The sequence below is a fragment of the Dermacentor variabilis genome, chromosome 4 (assembly GCF_050947875.1).
Source record: "Dermacentor variabilis isolate Ectoservices chromosome 4, ASM5094787v1, whole genome shotgun sequence".
NCBI lineage: Eukaryota > Metazoa > Arthropoda > Arachnida > Ixodida > Ixodidae > Dermacentor > Dermacentor variabilis.
Genome location: NC_134571.1, coordinates 140,040,508 through 140,060,545, shown reverse-complemented (window position 1 = coordinate 140,060,545; position 20,038 = coordinate 140,040,508). Strand labels below are relative to the sequence as shown.

General features: G+C 46.2%; 1 protein-coding gene, 20 non-coding genes and 2 pseudogenes across 21 annotated transcripts; all 23 read left to right on the top strand.

The window, feature by feature from the left end:
- The first annotated feature begins 371 nt into the window (after positions 1 to 371).
- LOC142578358 (uncharacterized) lies at positions 372 to 1,559 on the top strand. Its single transcript, XM_075687755.1, has one exon. The coding sequence runs from the start codon at positions 372 to 374 to the stop codon at positions 1,557 to 1,559; it is 1,188 nt and encodes a 395-aa protein (XP_075543870.1).
- A 3,710-nt stretch (positions 1,560 to 5,269) lies between these two features.
- On the top strand, positions 5,270 to 5,388 carry LOC142580534 (5S ribosomal RNA; annotated as a pseudogene).
- Positions 5,389 to 5,937: 549 nt separating this feature from the next.
- LOC142580948 (5S ribosomal RNA) lies at positions 5,938 to 6,056 on the top strand. The gene has a single exon (XR_012828084.1). It is a non-coding gene; the product is annotated as a 5S ribosomal RNA (ribosomal RNA).
- Positions 6,057 to 6,618: 562 nt separating this feature from the next.
- LOC142580947 (5S ribosomal RNA) lies at positions 6,619 to 6,737 on the top strand. Its single transcript, XR_012828083.1, has one exon. It is a non-coding gene; the product is annotated as a 5S ribosomal RNA (ribosomal RNA).
- Positions 6,738 to 7,286: 549 nt separating this feature from the next.
- LOC142580946 (5S ribosomal RNA) lies at positions 7,287 to 7,405 on the top strand. The gene has a single exon (XR_012828082.1). It is a non-coding gene; the product is annotated as a 5S ribosomal RNA (ribosomal RNA).
- A 562-nt stretch (positions 7,406 to 7,967) lies between these two features.
- Positions 7,968 to 8,086, top strand: LOC142580945 (5S ribosomal RNA). Its single transcript, XR_012828081.1, has one exon. It is a non-coding gene; the product is annotated as a 5S ribosomal RNA (ribosomal RNA).
- Positions 8,087 to 8,644: 558 nt separating this feature from the next.
- LOC142580224 (5S ribosomal RNA) lies at positions 8,645 to 8,762 on the top strand. Its single transcript, XR_012827655.1, has one exon. It is a non-coding gene; the product is annotated as a 5S ribosomal RNA (ribosomal RNA).
- Positions 8,763 to 9,324: 562 nt separating this feature from the next.
- On the top strand, positions 9,325 to 9,443 carry LOC142580391 (5S ribosomal RNA; annotated as a pseudogene).
- A 549-nt stretch (positions 9,444 to 9,992) lies between these two features.
- LOC142580944 (5S ribosomal RNA) lies at positions 9,993 to 10,111 on the top strand. The gene has a single exon (XR_012828080.1). It is a non-coding gene; the product is annotated as a 5S ribosomal RNA (ribosomal RNA).
- Positions 10,112 to 10,669: 558 nt separating this feature from the next.
- LOC142580771 (5S ribosomal RNA) lies at positions 10,670 to 10,787 on the top strand. The gene has a single exon (XR_012827912.1). It is a non-coding gene; the product is annotated as a 5S ribosomal RNA (ribosomal RNA).
- Positions 10,788 to 11,349: 562 nt separating this feature from the next.
- Positions 11,350 to 11,468, top strand: LOC142580942 (5S ribosomal RNA). The gene has a single exon (XR_012828078.1). It is a non-coding gene; the product is annotated as a 5S ribosomal RNA (ribosomal RNA).
- A 549-nt stretch (positions 11,469 to 12,017) lies between these two features.
- LOC142580941 (5S ribosomal RNA) lies at positions 12,018 to 12,136 on the top strand. The gene has a single exon (XR_012828077.1). It is a non-coding gene; the product is annotated as a 5S ribosomal RNA (ribosomal RNA).
- A 563-nt stretch (positions 12,137 to 12,699) lies between these two features.
- Positions 12,700 to 12,818, top strand: LOC142580289 (5S ribosomal RNA). The gene has a single exon (XR_012827715.1). It is a non-coding gene; the product is annotated as a 5S ribosomal RNA (ribosomal RNA).
- A 549-nt stretch (positions 12,819 to 13,367) lies between these two features.
- Positions 13,368 to 13,486, top strand: LOC142580940 (5S ribosomal RNA). The gene has a single exon (XR_012828076.1). It is a non-coding gene; the product is annotated as a 5S ribosomal RNA (ribosomal RNA).
- Positions 13,487 to 14,048: 562 nt separating this feature from the next.
- LOC142580938 (5S ribosomal RNA) lies at positions 14,049 to 14,167 on the top strand. Its single transcript, XR_012828075.1, has one exon. It is a non-coding gene; the product is annotated as a 5S ribosomal RNA (ribosomal RNA).
- A 565-nt stretch (positions 14,168 to 14,732) lies between these two features.
- On the top strand, positions 14,733 to 14,851 carry LOC142580937 (5S ribosomal RNA). Its single transcript, XR_012828074.1, has one exon. It is a non-coding gene; the product is annotated as a 5S ribosomal RNA (ribosomal RNA).
- A 562-nt stretch (positions 14,852 to 15,413) lies between these two features.
- On the top strand, positions 15,414 to 15,532 carry LOC142580936 (5S ribosomal RNA). The gene has a single exon (XR_012828073.1). It is a non-coding gene; the product is annotated as a 5S ribosomal RNA (ribosomal RNA).
- A 559-nt stretch (positions 15,533 to 16,091) lies between these two features.
- LOC142580935 (5S ribosomal RNA) lies at positions 16,092 to 16,210 on the top strand. Its single transcript, XR_012828072.1, has one exon. It is a non-coding gene; the product is annotated as a 5S ribosomal RNA (ribosomal RNA).
- A 562-nt stretch (positions 16,211 to 16,772) lies between these two features.
- LOC142580934 (5S ribosomal RNA) lies at positions 16,773 to 16,891 on the top strand. The gene has a single exon (XR_012828071.1). It is a non-coding gene; the product is annotated as a 5S ribosomal RNA (ribosomal RNA).
- A 562-nt stretch (positions 16,892 to 17,453) lies between these two features.
- Positions 17,454 to 17,572, top strand: LOC142580933 (5S ribosomal RNA). The gene has a single exon (XR_012828070.1). It is a non-coding gene; the product is annotated as a 5S ribosomal RNA (ribosomal RNA).
- A 563-nt stretch (positions 17,573 to 18,135) lies between these two features.
- Positions 18,136 to 18,254, top strand: LOC142580932 (5S ribosomal RNA). Its single transcript, XR_012828069.1, has one exon. It is a non-coding gene; the product is annotated as a 5S ribosomal RNA (ribosomal RNA).
- A 568-nt stretch (positions 18,255 to 18,822) lies between these two features.
- On the top strand, positions 18,823 to 18,941 carry LOC142580930 (5S ribosomal RNA). Its single transcript, XR_012828067.1, has one exon. It is a non-coding gene; the product is annotated as a 5S ribosomal RNA (ribosomal RNA).
- Positions 18,942 to 19,503: 562 nt separating this feature from the next.
- Positions 19,504 to 19,622, top strand: LOC142580929 (5S ribosomal RNA). The gene has a single exon (XR_012828066.1). It is a non-coding gene; the product is annotated as a 5S ribosomal RNA (ribosomal RNA).
- The last annotated feature ends 416 nt before the right edge of the window (positions 19,623 to 20,038 follow it).

The window sequence follows — 20,038 nt, the reverse complement described above, 5'->3', positions numbered from 1 at the left end:
CTAATCGCGAAAATTATTCGCATAAACTGCTAACTGCATCGCTATTACACGCATGCAGGTTGATAACGTCACATAGACGGCAGCACATTCCAAGCCACATGTGCAAGCCGCAGAAAAGCACACACAACGTGTTACGTCCACTCTCCTCTGCACAACTCGCACACGCAATTTTCTCTTTTCTAGCGCAGATCAACAAATTGAAACCACGTAATGAGACGTTTCCGTAACCCGTAAAGACTATTCATTGTAGCTGTAGAGAGCCGATGCTCCCTTTTAGATACAGGCAGCATCGGAAACCTTCGTTTCTCGCCATCGGCCATACCATGCTAAGAGTGGGAGTGCGTCTGTCGAAGAGAGCGGACGTGGTTATCATGTGCTCCGATGGGGCGGTGTTTGCGGCAATGAATAGCCGCGGTAACAGGAATGCGGCGCCTGCTGAACGTGAAGATTACGAATTCATCTTGCCTACATTGCCTACAGGTCGTACAGTTTTGAATACCATATTTTTACATGCCGATATTCGGGCCAGGCCTTATCGAGTTGAAGACTTCAAGGATACGTTGGACCGTCTGGCATTGCTCCCTGAGGTACTAGCCTTGGGGGCGTACCAGATGAGTCACGTATGGGCCGTCACCTTCAAGAATGCGGAAGGCGTGAAGAAGGCTCTGACCATCGGTGAAATGAAGGTGAAGGGTCGCCGCTGTGTTGTAGTTGACCCTGCGAACCAAGCCCTGCGCTTGAAGTTGCACTGGCTGCTTTTCAATGTTCCCGATGAAGATGTACGTGCTGCACTGGCCATGTTCGGGAAGGTAACAGATGTCGTGAAAGAAAAGTGGCGTGTGAATGGCATCCACGAGAAAAGTACGACGACGCGGACGGTGAGCATTCAGCTCCATCCAGGCGTCAAGGTTGACGACCTCCCACATCAGCTTCGTGTTGGTGGGGAACTGGCGCTGCTAATCGCGCCAGGAAGAGCACCAGTGTGTTTGCGCTGTCACGCCGCGGGACACATACGACGCGACTGCCGTGTCCCTCGATGTGCTCGGTGCCGTCGTTTTGGGCATGACGAGAGTTCGTGTGTAAAGACGTACGCAAGTGTAACAGGACCAGTTGGAAAAACTGACGCAGCAGAGCTCGTCATGGACGAAGCCGACGCGGAAGAAGCTGCAGGAACGTCGAGTCAAGTGACTCAAAAGGAGATGCGACCAGCAGACATGCCTTCGTATCCGCAACAAAATGAACAGCAAGGAGACCATAGCCTTGTAGAAAATCCCGACGTCAGGGAAGTGCCTGAAAAGACAAGTGGGAGCGCTGAATACGGTGAACCTTCAAAGGATCCAGCGAGCCAACACACGGAAAGCATGGACGTCACGGTGCAATCCACCGGAGGCGCAGTCGGCAAACGAGGACGCGAAGCTACAACGGACGACGAGGACAGACAAGACGTCGTTGGGTCTGTGGAACCACCAACGAAAACGGTGGCGACTCGACGCGCGTCATTGAAGCCCAAGCCCAACGTTCCACCAGACAGAAAAGCGGTGTTCACACCGTCAACGTAGCCGCGAGCTTTGACGCTCTGCGGTTCCTAGGGACTACGTCGACGCACATCAACTATCCAATAAGGACAATGATTGGAGCCTTCTGCCGTGCAACCCAAGCCGAAGCTCGAGGATTGCAGGCATCGGCAATAGGGTTGCTTCTTGGAAATAAGCGGCGGGTTTTCTGGTGTGCCTGCGCTCACGAGATATGCACCATGGCGTATATGTAATTTTATTAAATGGCGAGAAATCTCGGTACAGCACTAAAAATTGCGACTATCAATGTTCGAGGCTTAAACGCTAGAAAGAAACAGTATCAGCTAAGTCGCCTTTTCTTGGAGAACGACTTGGATGTAGTAGCTGTACAAGAGACGAAAATAGATAGCGAGGAACAAACTGACCGCATGGTGCTGCCTTTCCGAGCAAGGTACGATGTTTGTGTTTCTCATGCTTTCGGCACGTCAGGCGGATGTGCCATTTTCCTTAGAAACAGTTTAGGAATAGTTGTTGAGACCGTGCTTGTGTGCCAAAGTGGTAGATTTGTTTTAGTAGATTTTCTTATGTCCGAGTCTTGCTGGCGAATCATCTGCCTATATGCGCCGAACGCCGAAAATGAACGAGACGTGTTTTTTGAACGGCTCGAGCAATACCTGAATTGTGAAAGACAAATAATTATGCTTGGAGATTTTAATTGTGTTTGCTTAGTAGCTGATCGGGTGAAAAATGCCCCCCTAAGGGATAAGAGTGCCTCACGCTTAATTGCAATGGTGCAAGACCATAATCTAGAAGACATAGGAAATATATTAACTAATGGGACGCAGCCAGTCTTTACACACTACCAGCGTGCGAGCCACGCGAGACTGGATAGGGTATATGTTTCATTGCATTTAGTAGCGGCGTGCCATAGTTATGACGTTAAGCATGTGTCATTCAGCGACCATTGTTTGGTGTCAGTCACAATTGGGACGCTTAAAGAGGCCTCGCGCTTTAATTGGAAAATGTGGCTATTTAATGACAAGCTGCTGCATAATGAATCATTTGTAGAGTGCGTAAAGGAAAAGTTTGAACAGCTATTGGCGAGACATGATGACGTGATAGAACGGTGGGAGCTTTTTAAAGAAGAAATAAAGATTTGTGCAATAGAAAAAGCGAGTGTAATGAAATACGAAGAAAGGAAAAAGCAGAAAGAAATACAACGAGAATTGGATTTTATGTACAGAATAGAAGCCGATACGCCTGGTACATTCACAAAGCAGATCAATGAACTTAAAAGCCAACTGGAGCTTATCGACGAAGATAAGTACAGAGGAGCGGTTATCCGAGCAAGAGCTGAAAAGCTATGGCTCGGCGAAACGCCCACAAAGCGAGCCTTTGCAGATGAAAAGGCTTACGCTAGGCAAAACCTAATACGGAAAATAAGTTATAAGAATGAAGTCACTGACGAACAAGCAAAAATAGAGAGAGCGTTCTTAGAGCACTATAGCGAATTATTTCGAAGAAGTTGCGATGTCCCGGAAGAGTTCGAACGAGAGTTCCTTGCCAGCATGACAAAACTAGATGATGTTGACCGCGAATGTCTGGAAGAACCGATCAGCCAGAAAGAAGTTGAAGAGGCCATTGACGATTTAGGTCGAGGGAAGTCTCCTGGACCTGACGGGTTGGGAGCGGCCTTCTATAAGGCCTTTAAAAAAGATGTGAGCGTAATCTTGCATCAGGTAATTGCTGAAGCATATAAACGAAGATATGCACCCCCGTCCTTTGGCCGGTCGCATATAGTGCTCATTCCCAAAACGGAAGACCCAGGGAAACTGCTGTCAGTAGGGTCTTATCGCCCAATAGCATTGACTAACGTCGATTATAAAATATTTACTAAAATCTTGGCAAAGAGGTTACAGCGAGTTATAACACGAATTGTAGGACCACATCAGACATGCGGAATCAAAGGTAGATCAATCTACACAAATATTCATGTTGCACGAACCATTCTAGAATGTTGCGATGCGTGGGGCGAGCATGTAGCAATGCTGCAGCTTGACCTACAAAAAGCGTTTGATCGTGTATCCCACAATATCCTTTTCGCTGTTCTTGATTATGTAAATGTTGGTTTGGTGCTTTTAGATGGAGTTAGGATGTGTTATGCTAACTGTACCGCTAATCTTATAATAAATAAGGATGTAAGTGAGAGCTTTCACGTACGTTCAAGTGTGCGCCAGGGGTGCCCTTTAAGTCCTTTATTATTTGCGTTATACCTTGAGCCATTCTGCAGAAAAATTATTTATAACAACAGTATTACAGGTTTTCGTTTGCAGTCAGCGGAAGTAAAACTGCTAACATATGCGGATGATATTGCTTTGTTTTGTAGCGATAAGGAAAGTGTCGCGACTGCGGTAGCGGACTTTTTATCGTTTTGTAAAATGACGGGTAGCGTCATAAACTTTGATAAGTGCCTAGGAATATGGCACGGAACATGGGAAAACACCCCACCTATTTTTGTGAATGTGAAGTGGACCGTTGCGCCGACAAAGTATCTTGGGGTGCCGCTTGAGCACTACAAGGAGACTGCGGGATTCTGGGAAGACGAAAGAAAGAAAGTGCAAGAAAAAACAGTTAAATGGGGTGGCCGTAGTCTTTCAATGTTTGCCCGCGCGACGGTCTGTAATTTATTCGCCGTTGCAAAAGTGTGCTATGTATTGCAAGCATTGTCTATGACTAGATTGCACGTGCAGCGTTTGCATAGGGTACTGGCAGTGTATGTATGGGGGTCAAAGTGGGAGCGAACCAGTCGAACAAATTTATTTCGATCCGTCAAAACAGGAGGGCTTGGACTGGCACATCTGTTCTTGAAACAGATAGTGTTTCGTTTTGCGTTTCTTAGAGACCAAAAAGACCCATTCCTCATTAATGTGATGCAACTGAGACTAGGTACGGCTCTTCCTGAATTCATTATATCTAGTTGTGTAGTCAACAGTGGCCCTATGAGCGGATTTCTGAAAGAAGTGATATGGGCATTTCGGTTTCTGAAGGTACGCTTTTCAATGGAATACCTCAGTCACGTTCCTAAAAAACGTCTGTATAAAGATTTAATTGATGTAGTACTGCCAGTACCGCTGTACAGATCTATGTTCAGTTTAGGTACTGAAAGAAATGTGCTGAAAAGGGTAAAACGTATGCCTGTCAGGCCATCGGTAAAGTCTTTCTTTTTTCAACTACATTCCAATACACTACCAGTAAAACCGTGGCTTCAGGAAAGAGGTATTTTTATTCCCTGGTCTCTAGACTGTTTACTATGCCATCAGCAAGAAACAATTGAACACATATTCATAGACTGCTGGGACGCCTTGTTTCACTGGGATGTCCTCCAGCGAACTATAGAGAAAGAGTTGCCGATAACACCCTATGGCATCCGTTTTCTCCCAACGGAAAACGAAGGAGGAGTGCCTTACGACATGTTTATGTTATTAGGGTTGCACAGTCTGTGGCGCACGCGCATGGCCGTTAGACATGCGGATGTACATGCTCGAAGTACTCGTGAATATTTTATTGAAAGTGTCTGTTACTTAAAAGAAGTCTACGATGCTCAAAATGAAAAACCAGAATGGATTAGATTATTGAACGAGCTTGCTAAACTTGGACGGTTTTAAAACCACGTGCACACCAAAGACTGGTGGCATATTTACCATTTGTAAAGTGTGTATATTTTGTATGTACCATGAAAACGGTAATAAAAAAAAAGAATCGGCCATACCATGCTGAATACGGCGGTTCTCGTCCGATCCCCGAAGCTAAGCAGCATTGGGCTCGGTCAGTACTTGGGAGGGAGACCACCTGGGAACACCGAGTGCTGATGGCACCTTTCTTTTTTTGCCTGCACTTCTTTTTTGTTGTTGTTATTATTATTATTATTTTAGTTGGCATGTTTTGAATGTAGGCGTAAAGCTGTGGTGAGTGGACGCACTGGCGAAATATAAACACTCATCATCCGCAGCCTCTCGTGCGTCAACATCGATGTGAGCTTCGCGGGCACAAATTCAAAACGACATGAAGGACGTGGCATGATATTACGCGGAGTAATATGGCGAAAAGAAGTGTCACTAATCGCGAAAATTATTCGCATAAACTGCTAACTGCATCGCTATTACACGCATGCAGGTTGATAACATCACATAGACGGCAGCACATTCCAAGCCACATGTGCAAGCCGCAGAAAAGCACACACAACGTGTTACGTCCACTCTCCTCTGCACAACTCGCACACGCAATTTTCTCTTTTCTAGCGCAGATCAACAAATTGAAACCACGTTATGAGACGTTTCCGTAACCCGTAAGGACTATTCATTGTAGCTGTAGAGAGCCGATGCTCCCTTTTAGATACAGGCAGCATCGGAAACCTTCGTTTCTCGCCATCGGCCATACCATGCTGAATACGCCGGTTCTCGTCCGATCCCCGAAGCTAAGCAGCATTGGGCTCGGTCAGTACTTGGGAGGGAGACCACCTGGGAACACCGAGTGCTGATGGCACCTTTCTTTTTAATTTTTTTTTTGCCTGCACTTCTTTTTTGTTGTTATTATTATTATTATTATTATTTTAGTTGGCATGTTTTGAATGTAGGCGTAAAGCTGTGGTGAGTGGACGCGCTGGCGAAATATAAACACTCATCATCCGCAGCCTCTCGTGCGTCAACATCGATGTGAGCTTCGCGGGCACAAATTCAAAACGACATGAAGGACGTGGCATGATATTACGCGGAGTAATATGGCGAAAAGAAGTGTCACTAATCGCGAAAATTATTCGCATAAACTGCTAACTGCATCGCTATTACACGCATGCAGGTTGATAACATCACATAGACGGCAGCACATTCCAAGCCACATGTGCAAGCCGCCGAAAAGCACACACAACGTGTTACGTCCACTCTCCTCTGCAGAACTCGCACACGCAACTTTCTCTTTTCTAGCGCAGATCAACAAATTGAAACCACGTTATGAGACGTTTCCGTAACCCGTAAAGACTATTCATTGTAGCTGTAGAGAGCCGATGCTCCCTTTTAGATACAGGCAGCATCGGAAACCTTCGTTTCTCGCCATCGGCCATACCATGCTGAATACGCCGGTTCTCGTCCGATCCCCGAAGCTAAGCAGCATTGGGCTCGGTCAGTACTTGGGAGGGAGACCACCTGGGAACACCGAGTGCTGATGGCACCTTTCTTTTTTTGCCTGCACTTCTTTTTTGTTGTTGTTATTATTATTATTATTTTAGTTGGCATGTTTTGAATGTAGGCGTAAAGCTGTGGTGAGTGGACGCACTGGCGAAATATAAACACTCATCATCCGCAGCCTCTCGTGCGTCAACATCGATGTGAGCTTCGCGGGCACAAATTCAAAACGACATGAAGGACGTGGCATGATATTACGCGGAGTAATATGGCGAAAAGAAGTGTCACTAATCGCGAAAATTATTCGCATAAACTGCTAACTGCATCGCTATTACACGCATGCAGGTTGATAACATCACATAGACGGCAGCACATTCCAAGCCACATGTGCAAGCCGCAGAAAAGCACACACAACGTGTTACGTCCACTCTCCTCTGCACAACTCGCACACGCAATTTTCTCTTTTCTAGCGCAGATCAACAAATTGAAACCACGTTATGAGACGTTTCCGTAACCCGTAAGGACTATTCATTGTAGCTGTAGAGAGCCGATGCTCCCTTTTAGATACAGGCAGCATCGGAAACCTTCGTTTCTCGCCATCGGCCATACCATGCTGAATACGCCGGTTCTCGTCCGATCCCCGAAGCTAAGCAGCATTGGGCTCGGTCAGTACTTGGGAGGGAGACCACCTGGGAACACCGAGTGCTGATGGCACCTTTCTTTTTAATTTTTTTTTTGCCTGCACTTCTTTTTTGTTGTTATTATTATTATTATTATTATTTTAGTTGGCATGTTTTGAATGTAGGCGTAAAGCTGTGGTGAGTGGACGCGCTGGCGAAATATAAACACTCATCATCCGCAGCCTCTCGTGCGTCAACATCGATGTGAGCTTCGCGGGCACAAATTCAAAACGACATGAAGGACGTGGCATGATATTACGCGGAGTAATATGGCGAAAAGAAGTGTCACTAATCGCGAAAATTATTCGCATAAACTGCTAACTGCATCGCTATTACACGCATGCAGGTTGATAACATCACATAGACGGCAGCACATTCCAAGCCACATGTGCAAGCCGCCGAAAAGCACACACAACGTGTTACGTCCACTCTCCTCTGCAGAACTCGCACACGCAACTTTCTCTTTTCTAGCGCAGATCAACAAATTGAAACCACGTTATGAGACGTTTCCGTAACCCGTAAAGACTATTCATTGTAGCTGTAGAGAGCCGATGCTCCCTTTTAGATACAGGCAGCATCGGAAACCTTCGTTTCTCGCCATCGGCCATACCATGCTGAATACGCCGGTTCTCGTCCGATCCCCGAAGCTAAGCAGCATTGGGCTCGGTCAGTACTTGGGAGGGAGACCACCTGGGAACACCGAGTGCTGATGGCACCTTTCTTTTTAATTTTTTTTTGCCTGCACTTCTTTTTTGTTGTTATTATTATTATTATTATTTTAGTTGACATGTTTTGAATGTAGGCGTAAAGCTGTGGTGAGTGGACGCGCTGGCGAAATATAAACACTCATCATCCGCAGCCTCTCGTGCGTCAACATCGATGTGAGCTTCGCGGGCACAAATTCAAAACGACATGAAGGACGTGGCATGATATTACGCGGAGTAATATGGCGAAAAGAAGTGTCACTAATCGCGAAAATTATTCGCATAAACTGCTAACTGCATCGCTACTACACGCATGCAGGTTGATAACATCACATAGACGGCAGCACATTCCAAGCCACATGTGCAAGCCGCAGAAAAGCACACACAACGTGTTACGTCCACTCTCCTCTGCACAACTCGCACACGCAATTTTCTCTTTTCTAGCGCAGATCAACAAATTGAAACCACGTTATGAGACGTTTCCGTAACCCGTAAAGACTATTCATTGTAGCTGTAGAGAGCCGATGCTCCCTTTTAGATACAGGCAGCATCGGAAACCTTCGTTTCTCGCCATCGGCCATACCATGCTGAATACGCCGGTTCTCGTCCGATCCCCGAAGCTAAGCAGCATTGGGCTCGGTCAGTACTTGGAGGGAGACCACCTGGGAACACCGAGTGCTGATGGCACCTTTCTTTTTAATTTTTTTTTTGCCTGCACTTCTTTTTTGTTGTTATTATTATTATTATTATTATTTTAGTTGGCATGTTTTGAATGTAGGCGTAAAGCTGTGGTGAGTGGACGCGCTGGCGAAATATAAACACTCATCATCCGCAGCATCTCGTGCGTCAACATCGATGTGAGCTTCGCGGGCACAAATTCAAAACGACATGAAGGACGTGGCATGATATTACGCGGAGTAATATGGCGAAAAGAAGTGTCACTAATCGCGAAAATTATTCGCATAAACTGCTAACTGCATCGCTATTACACGCATGCAGGTTGATAACATCACATAGACGGCAGCACATTCCAAGCCACATGTGCAAGCCGCAGAAAAGCACACACAACGTGTTACGTCCACTCTCCTCTGCACAACTCGCACACGCAATTTTCTCTTTTCTAGCGCAGATCAACAAATTGAAACCACGTAATGAGACGTTTCCGTAACCCGTAAAGACTATTCATTGTAGCTGTAGAGAGCCGATGCTCCCTTTTAGATACAGGCAGCATCGGAAACCTTCGTTTCTCGCCATCGGCCATACCATGCTGAATACGCCGGTTCTCGTCCAATCCCCGAAGCTAAGCAGCATTGGGCTCGGTCAGTACTTGGGAGGGAGACCACCTGGGAACACCGAGTGCTGATGGCACCTTTCTTTTTTTGCCTGCACTTCTTTTTTGTTGTTATTATTATTATTATTATTTTAGTTGGCATGTTTTGAATGTAGGCGTAAAGCTGTGGTGAGTGGACGCGCTGGCGAAATATAAACACTCATCATCCGCAGCCTCTCGTGCGTCAACATCGATGTGAGCTTCGCGGGCACAAATTCAAAACGACATGAAGGACGTGGCATGATATTACGCGGAGTAATATGGCGAAAAGAAGTGTCACTAATCGCGAAAATTATTCGCATAAACTGCTAACTGCATCGCTATTACACGCATGCAGGTTGATAACATCACATAGACGGCAGCACATTCCAAGCCACATGTGCAAGCCGCAGAAAAGCACACACAACGTGTTACGTCCACTCTCCTCTGCACAACTCGCACACGCAATTTTCTCTTTTCTAGCGCAGATCAACAAATTGAAACCACGTTATGAGACGTTTCCGTAACCCGTAAAGACTATTCATTGTAGCTGTAGAGAGCCGATGCTCCCTTTTAGATACAGGCAGCATCGGAAACCTTCGTTTCTCGCCATCGGCCATACCATGCTGAATACGCCGGTTCTCGTCCGATCCCCGAAGCTAAGCAGCATTGGGCTCGGTCAGTACTTGGGAGGGAGACCACCTGGGAACACCGAGTGCTGATGGCACCTTTCTTTTTAATTTTTTTTTGCCTGCACTTCTTTTTTGTTGTTATTATTATTATTATTATTTTAGTTGGCATGTTTTGAATGTAGGCGTAAAGCTGTGGTGAGTGGACGCGCTGGCGAAATATAAACACTCATCATCCGCAGCCTCTCGTGCGTCAACATCGATGTGAGCTTCGCGGGCACAAATTCAAAACGACATGAAGGACGTGGCATGATATTACGCGGAGTAATATGGCGAAAAGAAGTGTCACTAATCGCGAAAATTATTCGCATAAACTGCTAACTGCATCGCTACTACACGCATGCAGGTTGATAACATCACATAGACGGCAGCACATTCCAAGCCACATGTGCAAGCCGCAGAAAAGCACACACAACGTGTTACGTCCACTCTCCTCTGCACAACTCGCACACGCAATTTTCTCTTTTCTAGCGCAGATCAACAAATTGAAACCACGTTATGAGACGTTTCCGTAACCCGTAAAGACTATTCATTGTAGCTGTAGAGAGCCGATGCTCCCTTTTAGATACAGGCAGCATCGGAAACCTTCGTTTCTCGCCATCGGCCATACCATGCTGAATACGCCGGTTCTCGTCCGATCCCCGAAGCTAAGCAGCATTGGGCTCGGGCAGTACTTGGAGGGAGACCACCTGGGAACACCGAGTGCTGATGGCACCTTTCTTTTTAATTTTTTTTTTGCCTGCACTTCTTTTTTGTTGTTATTATTATTATTATTATTATTTTAGTTGGCATGTTTTGAATGTAGGCGTAAAGCTGTGGTGAGTGGACGCGCTGGCGAAATATAAACACTCATCATCCGCAGCATCTCGTGCGTCAACATCGATGTGAGCTTCGCGGGCACAAATTCAAAACGACATGAAGGACGTGGCATGATATTACACGGAGTAATATGGCGAAAAGAAGTGTCACTAATCGCGAAAATTATTCGCATAAACTGCTAACTGCATCGCTATTACACGCATGCAGGTTGATAACATCACATAGACGGCAGCACATTCCAAGCCACATGTGCAAGCCGCAGAAAAGCACACACAACGTGTTACGTCCACTCTCCTCTGCACAACTCGCACACGCAATTTTCTCTTTTCTAGCGCAGATCAACAAATTGAAACCACGTAATGAGACGTTTCCGTAACCCGTAAAGACTATTCATTGTAGCTGTAGAGAGCCGATGCTCCCTTTTAGATACAGGCAGCATCGGAAACCTTCGTTTCTCGCCATCGGCCATACCATGCTGAATACGCCGGTTCTCGTCCGATCCCCGAAGCTAAGCAGCATTGGGCTCGGTCAGTACTTGGGAGGGAGACCACCTGGGAACACCGAGTGCTGATGGCACCTTTCTTTTTTTGCCTGCACTTCTTTTTTGTTGTTATTATTATTATTATTATTTTAGTTGGCATGTTTTGAATGTAGGCGTAAAGCTGTGGTGAGTGGACGCGCTGGCGAAATATAAACACTCATCATCCGCAGCCTCTCGTGCGTCAACATCGATGTGAGCTTCGCGGGCACAAATTCAAAACGACATGAAGGACGTGGCATGATATTACGCGGAGTAATATGGCGAAAAGAAGTGTCACTAATCGCGAAAATTATTCGCATAAACTGCTAACTGCATCGCTATTACACGCATGCAGGTTGATAACATCACATAGACGGCAGCACATTCCAAGCCACATGTGCAAGCCGCAGAAAAGCACACACAACGTGTTACGTCCACTCTCCTCTGCACAACTCGCACACGCAATTTTCTCTTTTCTAGCGCAGATCAACAAATTGAAACCACGTTATGAGACGTTTCCGTAACCCGTAAAGACTATTCATTGTAGCTGTAGAGAGCCGATGCTCCCTTTTAGATACAGGCAGCATCGGAAACCTTCGTTTCTCGCCATCGGCCATACCATGCTGAATACGCCGGTTCTCGTCCGATCCCCGAAGCTAAGCAGCATTGGGCTCGGTCAGTACTTGGGAGGGAGACCACCTGGGAACACCGAGTGCTGATGGCACCTTTCTTTTTAATTTTTTTTTTTGCCTGCACTTCTTTTTTGTTGTTATTATTATTATTATTATTATTTTAGTTGGCATGTTTTGAATGTAGGCGTAAAGCTGTGGTGAGTGGACGCGCTGGCGAAATATAAACACTCATCATCCGCAGCCTCTCGTGCGTCAACATCGATGTGAGCTTCGCGGGCACAAATTCAAAACGACATGAAGGACGTGGCATGATATTACGCGGAGTAATATGGCGAAAAGAAGTGTCACTAATCGCGAAAATTATTCGCATAAACTGCTAACTGCATCGCTATTACACGCATGCAGGTTGATAACATCACATAGACGGCAGCACATTCCAAGCCACATGTGCAAGCCGCAGAAAAGCACACACAACGTGTTACGTCCACTCTCCTCTGCACAACTCGCACACGCAATTTTCTCTTTTCTAGCGCAGATCAACAAATTGAAACCACGTTATGAGACGTTTCCGTAACCCGTAAAGACTATTCATTGTAGCTGTAGAGAGCCGATGCTCCCTTTTAGATACAGGCAGCATCGGAAACCTTCGTTTCTCGCCATCGGCCATACTATGCTGAATACGCCGGTTCTCGTCCGATCCCCGAAGCTAAGCAGCATTGGGCTCGGTCAGTACTTGGGAGGGAGACCACCTGGGAACACCGAGTGCTGATGGCACCTTTCTTTTTTTGCCTGCACTTCTTTTTTGTTGTTATTATTATTATTATTATTTTAGTTGGCATGTTTTGAATGTAGGCGTAAAGCTGTGGTGAGTGGACGCGCTGGCGAAATATAAACACTCATCATCCGCAGCCTCTCGTGCGTCAACATCGATGTGAGCTTCGCGGGCACAAATTCAAAACGACATGAAGGACGTGGCATGATATTACGCGGAGTAATATGGCGAAAAGAAGTGTCACTAATCGCGAAAATTATTCGCATAAACTGCTAACTGCATCGCTATTACACGCATGCAGGTTGATAACATCACATAGACGGCAGCACATTCCAAGCCACATGTGCAAGCCGCAGAAAAGCACACACAACGTGTTACGTCCACTCTCCTCTGCACAACTCGCACACGCAATTTTCTCTTTTCTAGCGCAGATCAACAAATTGAAACCACGTTATGAGACGTTTCCGTAACCCGTAAAGACTATTCATTGTAGCTGTAGAGAGCCGATGCTCCCTTTTAGATACAGGCAGCATCGGAAACCTTCGTTTCTCGCCATCGGCCATACCATGCTGAATACGCCGGTTCTCGTCCGATCCCCGAAGCTAAGCAGCATTGGGCTCGGTCAGTACTTGGGAGGGAGACCACCTGGGAACACCGAGTGCTGATGGCACCTTTCTTTTTAATTTTTTTTTTGCCTGCACTTCTTTTTTGTTGTTATTATTATTATTATTATTATTTTAGTTGGCATGTTTTGAATGTAGGCGTAAAGCTGTGGTGAGTGGACGCGCTGGCGAAATATAAACACTCATCATCCGCAGCCTCTCGTGCGTCAACATCGATGTGAGCTTCGCGGGCACAAATTCAAAACGACATGAAGGACGTGGCATGATATTACGCGGAGTAATATGGCGAAAAGAAGTGTCACTAATCGCGAAAATTATTCGCATAAACTGCTAACTGCATCGCTATTACACGCATGCAGGTTGATAACATCACATAGACGGCAGCACATTCCAAGCCACATGTGCAAGCCGCAGAAAAGCACACACAACGTGTTACGTCCACTCTCCTCTGCACAACTCGCACACGCAATTTTCTCTTTTCTAGCGCAGATCAACAAATTGAAACCACGTTATGAGACGTTTCCGTAACCCGTAAAGACTATTCATTGTAGCTGTAGAGAGCCGATGCTCCCTTTTAGATACAGGCAGCATCGGAAACCTTCGTTTCTCGCCATCGGCCATACCATGCTGAATACGCCGGTTCTCGTCCGATCCCCGAAGCTAAGCAGCATTGGGCTCGGTCAGTACTTGGGAGGGAGACCACCTGGGAACACCGAGTGCTGATGGCACCTTTCTTTTTAATTTTTTTTTTGCCTGCACCTCTTTTTTGTTGTTATTATTATTATTATTATTATTATTTTAGTTGGCATGTTTTGAATGTAGGCGTAAAGCTGTGGTGAGTGGACGCGCTGGCGAAATATAAACACTCATCATCCGCAGCCTCTCGTGCGTCAACATCGATCTGAGCTTCGCGGGCACAAATTCAAAACGACATGAAGGACGTGGCATGATATTACGCGGAGTAATATGGCGACAAGAAGTGTCACTAATCGCGAAAATTGTTCGCATAAACTGCTAACTGCATCGCTATTACACGCATGCAGGTTGATAACATCACATAGACGGCAGCACATTCCAAGCCACATGTGCAAGCCGCAGAAAAGCACACACAACGTGTTACGTCCACTCTCCTCTGCACAACTCGCACACGCAATTTTCTCTTTTCTAGCGCAGATCAACAAATTGAAACCACGTAATGAGACGTTTCCGTAACCCGTAAAGACTATTCATTGTAGCTGTAGAGAGCCGATGCTCCCTTTTAGATACAGGCAGCATCGGAAACCTTCGTTTCTCGCCATCGGCCATACCATGCTGAATACGCCGGTTCTCGTCCGATCCCCGAAGCTAAGCAGCATTGGGCTCGGTCAGTACTTGGGAGGGAGACCACCTGGGAACACCGAGTGCTGATGGCACCTTTCTTTTTAATTTTTTTTTTGCCTGCACTTCTTTTTTGTTGTTATTATTATTATTATTATTATTTTAGTTGGCATGTTTTGAATGTAGGCGTAAAGCTGTGGTGAGTGGACGCGCTGGCGAAATATAAACACTCATCATCCGCAGCCTCGCGTGCGTCAACATCGATCTGAGCTTCGCGGGCACAAATTCAAAACGACATGAAGGACGTGGCATGATATTACGCGGAGTAATATGGCGACAAGAAGTGTCACTAATCGCGAAAATTGTTCGCATAAACTGCTAACTGCATCGCTATTACACGCATGCAGGTTGATAACATCACATAGGCGGCCGCACATTCCAAGCCACATGTGCAAGCCGCAGAAAAGCACACACAACGTGTTACGTCCACTCTCCTCTGCACAACTCGCACACGCAATTTTCTCTTTTCTAGCGCAGATCAACAAATTGAAACCACGTAATGAGACGTTTCCGTAACCCGTAAAGACTATTCATTGTAGCTGTAGAGAGCCGATGCTCCCTTTTAGATACAGGCAGCATCGGAAACCTTCGTTTCTCGCCATCGGCCATACCATGCTGAATACGCCGGTTCTCGTCCGATCCCCGAAGCTAAGCAGCATTGGGCTCGGTCAGTACTTGGGAGGGAGACCACCTGGGAACACCGAGTGCTGATGGCACCTTTCTTTTTAATTTTTTTTTTGCCTGCACTTCTTTTTTGTTGTTATTATTATTATTATTATTTTAGTTGGCATGTTTTGAATGTAGGCGTAAAGCTGTGGTGAGTGGACGCGCTGGCGAAATATAAACACTCATCATCCGCAGCCTCTCGTGCGTCAACATCGATCTGAGCTTCGCGGGCACAAATTCAAAACGACATGAAGGACGTGGCATGATATTACGCGGAGTAATATGGCGACAAGAAGTGTCACTAATCGCGAAAATTGTTCGCATAAACTGCTAACTGCATCGCTATTACACGCATGCAGGTTGATAACATCACATAGACGGCAGCACATTCCAAGCCACATGTGCAAGCCGCAGAAAAGCACACACAACGTGTTACGTCCACTCTCCTCTGCACAACTCGCACACGCAATTTTCTCTTTTCTAGCGCAGATCAACAAATTGAAACCACGTAATGAGACGTTTCCGTAACCCGTAAAGACTATTCATTGTAGCTGTAGAGAGCCGATGCTCCCTTTTAGATACAGGCAGCATCGGAAACCTTCGTTTCTCGCCATCGGCCATACCATGCTGAATACGCCGGTTCTCGTCCGATCCCCGAAGCTAAGCAGCATTGGGCTCGGTCAGTACTTGGGAGGGAGACCACCTGGGAACACCGAGTGCTGATGGCACCTTTCTTTTTAATTTTTTTTTTGCCTGCACTTCTTTTTTGTTGTTATTATTATTATTATTATTATTTTAGTTGGCATGTTTTGAATGTAGGCGTAAAGCTGTGGTGAGTGGACGCGCTGGCGAAATATAAACACTCATCATCCGCAGCCTCTCGTGCGTCAACATCGATCTGAGCTTCGCGGGCACAAATTCAAAACGACATGAAGGACGTGGCATGATATTACGCGGAGTAATATGGCGACAAGAAGTGTCACTAATCGCGAAAATTGTTCGCATAAACTGCTAACTGCATCGCTATTACACGCATGCAGGTTGATGACATCACATAGACGGCAGCACATTCCAAGCCACATGTGCAAGCCGCAGAAAAGCACACACAACGTGTTACGTCCACTCTCCTCTGCACAACTCGCACACGCAATTTTCTCTTTTCTAGCGCAGATCAACAAATTGAAACCACGTAATGAGACGTTTCCGTAACCCGTAAAGACTATTCATTGTAGCTGTAGAGAGCCGATGCTCCCTTTTAGATACAGGCAGCATCGGAAACCTTCGTTTCTCGCCATCGGCCATACCATGCTGAATACGCCGGTTCTCGTCCGATCCCCGAAGCTAAGCAGCATTGGGCTCGGTCAGTACTTGGGAGGGAGACCACCTGGGAACACCGAGTGCTGATGGCACCTTTCTTTTTAATTTTTTTTTTGCCTGCACTTCTTTTTTGTTGTTATTATTATTATTATTATTATTTTAGTTGGCATGTTTTGAATGTAGGCGTAAAGCTGTGGTGAGTGGACGCGCTGGCGAAATATAAGCACTCATCATCCGCAGCCTCGCGTGCGTCAACATCGATCTGAGCTTCGCGGGCACAAATTCAAAACGACATGAAGGACGTGGCATGATATTACGCGGAGTAATATGGCGACAAGAAGTGTCACTAATCGCGAAAATTGTTCGCATAAACTGCTAACTGCATCGCTATTACACGCATGCAGGTTGATAACATCACATAGACGGCAGCACATTCCAAGCCACATGTGCAAGCCGCAGAAAAGCACACACAACGTGTTACGTCCACTCTCCTCTGCACAACTCGCACACGCAATTTTCTCTTTTCTAGCGCAGATCAACAAATTGAAACCACGTAATGAGACGTTTCCGTAACCCGTAAAGACTTATCATTGTAGCTGTAGAGAGCCGATGCTCCCTTTTAGATACAGGCAGCATCGGAAACCTTCGTTTCTCGCCATCGGCCATACCATGCTGAATACGCCGGTTCTCGTCCGATCCCCGAAGCTAAGCAGCATTGGGCTCGGTCAGTACTTGGGAGGGAGACCACCTGGGAACACCGAGTGCTGATGGCACCTTTCTTTTTAATTTTTTTTTTTGCCTGCACTTCTTTTTTGTTGTTATTATTATTATTATTATTATTTTAGTTGGCATGTTTTGAATGTAGGCGTAAAGCTGTGGTGAGTGGACGCGCTGGCGAAATATAAGCACTCATCATCCGCAGCCTCTCGTGCGTCAACATCGATCTGAGCTTCGCGGGCACAAATTCAAAACGACATGAAGGACGTGGCATGATATTACGCGGAGTAATATGGCGACAAGAAGTGTCACTAATCGCGAAAATTGTTCGCATAAACTGCTAACTGCATGGCTATTACACGCATGCAGGTTGATAACATCACATAGACGGCAGCACATTCCAAGCCACATGTGCAAGCCGCAGAAAAGCACACACAACGTGTTACGTCCACTCTCCTCTGCACAACTCGCACACGCAATTTTCTCTTTTCTAGCGCAGATCAACAAATTGAAACCACGTAATGAGACGTTTCCGTAACCCGTAAAGACTATTCATTGTAGCTGTAGAGAGCCGATGCTCCCTTTTAGATACAGGCAGCATCGGAAACCTTCGTTTCCCGCCATCGGCCATACCATGCTGAATACGCCGGTTCTCGTCCGATCCCCGAAGCTAAGCAGCATTGGGCTCGGTCAGTACTTGGGAGGGAGACCACCTGGGAACACCGAGTGCTGATGGCACCTTTCTTTTTAATTTTTTTTTTGCCTGCACTTCTTTTTTGTTGTTATTATTATTATTATTATTATTATTATTTTAGTTGGCATGTTTTGAATGTAGGCGTAAAGCTGTGGTGAGTGGACGCGCTGGCGAAATATAAGCACTCATTATCCGCAGCCTCTCGTGCGTCAACATCGATCTGAGCTTCGCGGGCACAAATTCAAAACGACATGAAGGACGTGGCATGATATTACGCGGAGTAATATGGCGACAAGAAGTGTCACTAATCGCGATAATTGTTCGCATAAACTGCTAACTGCATCGCTATTACACGCATGCAGGTTGATAACATCACATAGACGGCAGCACATTCCAAGCCACATGTGCAAGCCGCAGAAAAGCACACACAACGTGTTACGTCCACTCTCCTCTGCACAACTCGCACACGCAATTTTCTCTTTTCTAGCGCAGATCAACAAATTGAAACCACGTAATGAGACGTTTCCGTAACCCGTAAAGACTATTCATTGTAGCTGTAGAGAGCCGATGCTCCCTTTTAGATACAGGCAGCATCGGAAACCTTCGTTTCTCGCCATCGGCCATACCATGCTGAATACGCCGGTTCTCGTCCGATCCCCGAAGCTAAGCAGCATTGGGCTCGGTCAGTACTTGGGAGGGAGACCACCTGGGAACACCGAGTGCTGATGGCACCTTTCTCTTTAATTTTTTTTTTGCCTGCACTTCTTTTTTGTTGTTATTATTATTATTATTATTATTTTAGTTGGCATGTTTTGAATGTAGGCGTAAAGCTGTGGTGAGTGGACGCGCTGGCGAAATATAAGCACTCATCATCCGCAGCCTCTCGTGCGTCAACATCGATCTGAGCTTCGCGGGCACAAATTCAAAACGACATGAAGGACGTGGCATGATATTACGCGGAGTAATATGGCGACAAGAAGTGTCACTAATCGCGAAAATTGTTCGCATAAACTGCTAACTGCATCGCTATTACACGCATGCAGGTTGATAACATCACATAGACGGCAGCACATTCCAAGCCACATGTGCAAGCCGCAGAAAAGCACACACAACGTGTTACGTCCACTCTCCTCTGCACAACTCGCACACGCAATTTTCTCTTTTCTAGCGCAGATCAACAAATTGAAACCACGTAATGAGATGTTTCCGTAACCCGTAAAGACTATTCATTGTAGCTGTAGAGAGCCGATGCGCCCTTTTAGATACAGGCAGCATCGGAAACCTTCGTTTCTCGCCATCGGCCATACCATGCTGAATACGCCGGTTCTCGTCCGATCCCCGAAGCTAAGCAGCATTGGGCTCGGTCAGTACTTGGGAGGGAGACCACCTGGGAACACCGAGTGCTGATGGCACCTTTCTTTTTAATTTTTTTTTTGCCTGCACTTCTTTTTTGTTGTTATTATTATTATTATTATTATTTTAGTTGGCATGTTTTGAATGTAGGCGTAAAGCTGTGGTGAGTGGACGCGCTGGCGAAATATAAGCACTCATCATCCGCAGCCTCGCGTGCGTCAACATCGATCTGAGCTTCGCGGGCACAAATTCAAAACGACATGAAGGACGTGGCATGATATTACGCGGAGTAATATGGCGACAAGAAGTGTCACTAATCGCGAAAATTGTTCGCATAAACTGCTAACTGCATCGCTATTACACGCATGCAGGTTGATAACATCACATAGACGGCAGCACATTCCAAGCCACATGTGCAAGCCGCAGAAAAGCACACACAACGTGTTACGTCCACTCTCCTCTGCACAACTCGCAC

What these genes read in the sequence shown, in the direction of transcription:
- LOC142578358 (XM_075687755.1), top strand. Translation starts at nt 372, where the DNA reads ATGTGCTCCGATGGGGCGGTGTTTGCGGCAATGAATAGCCGCGGTAAC.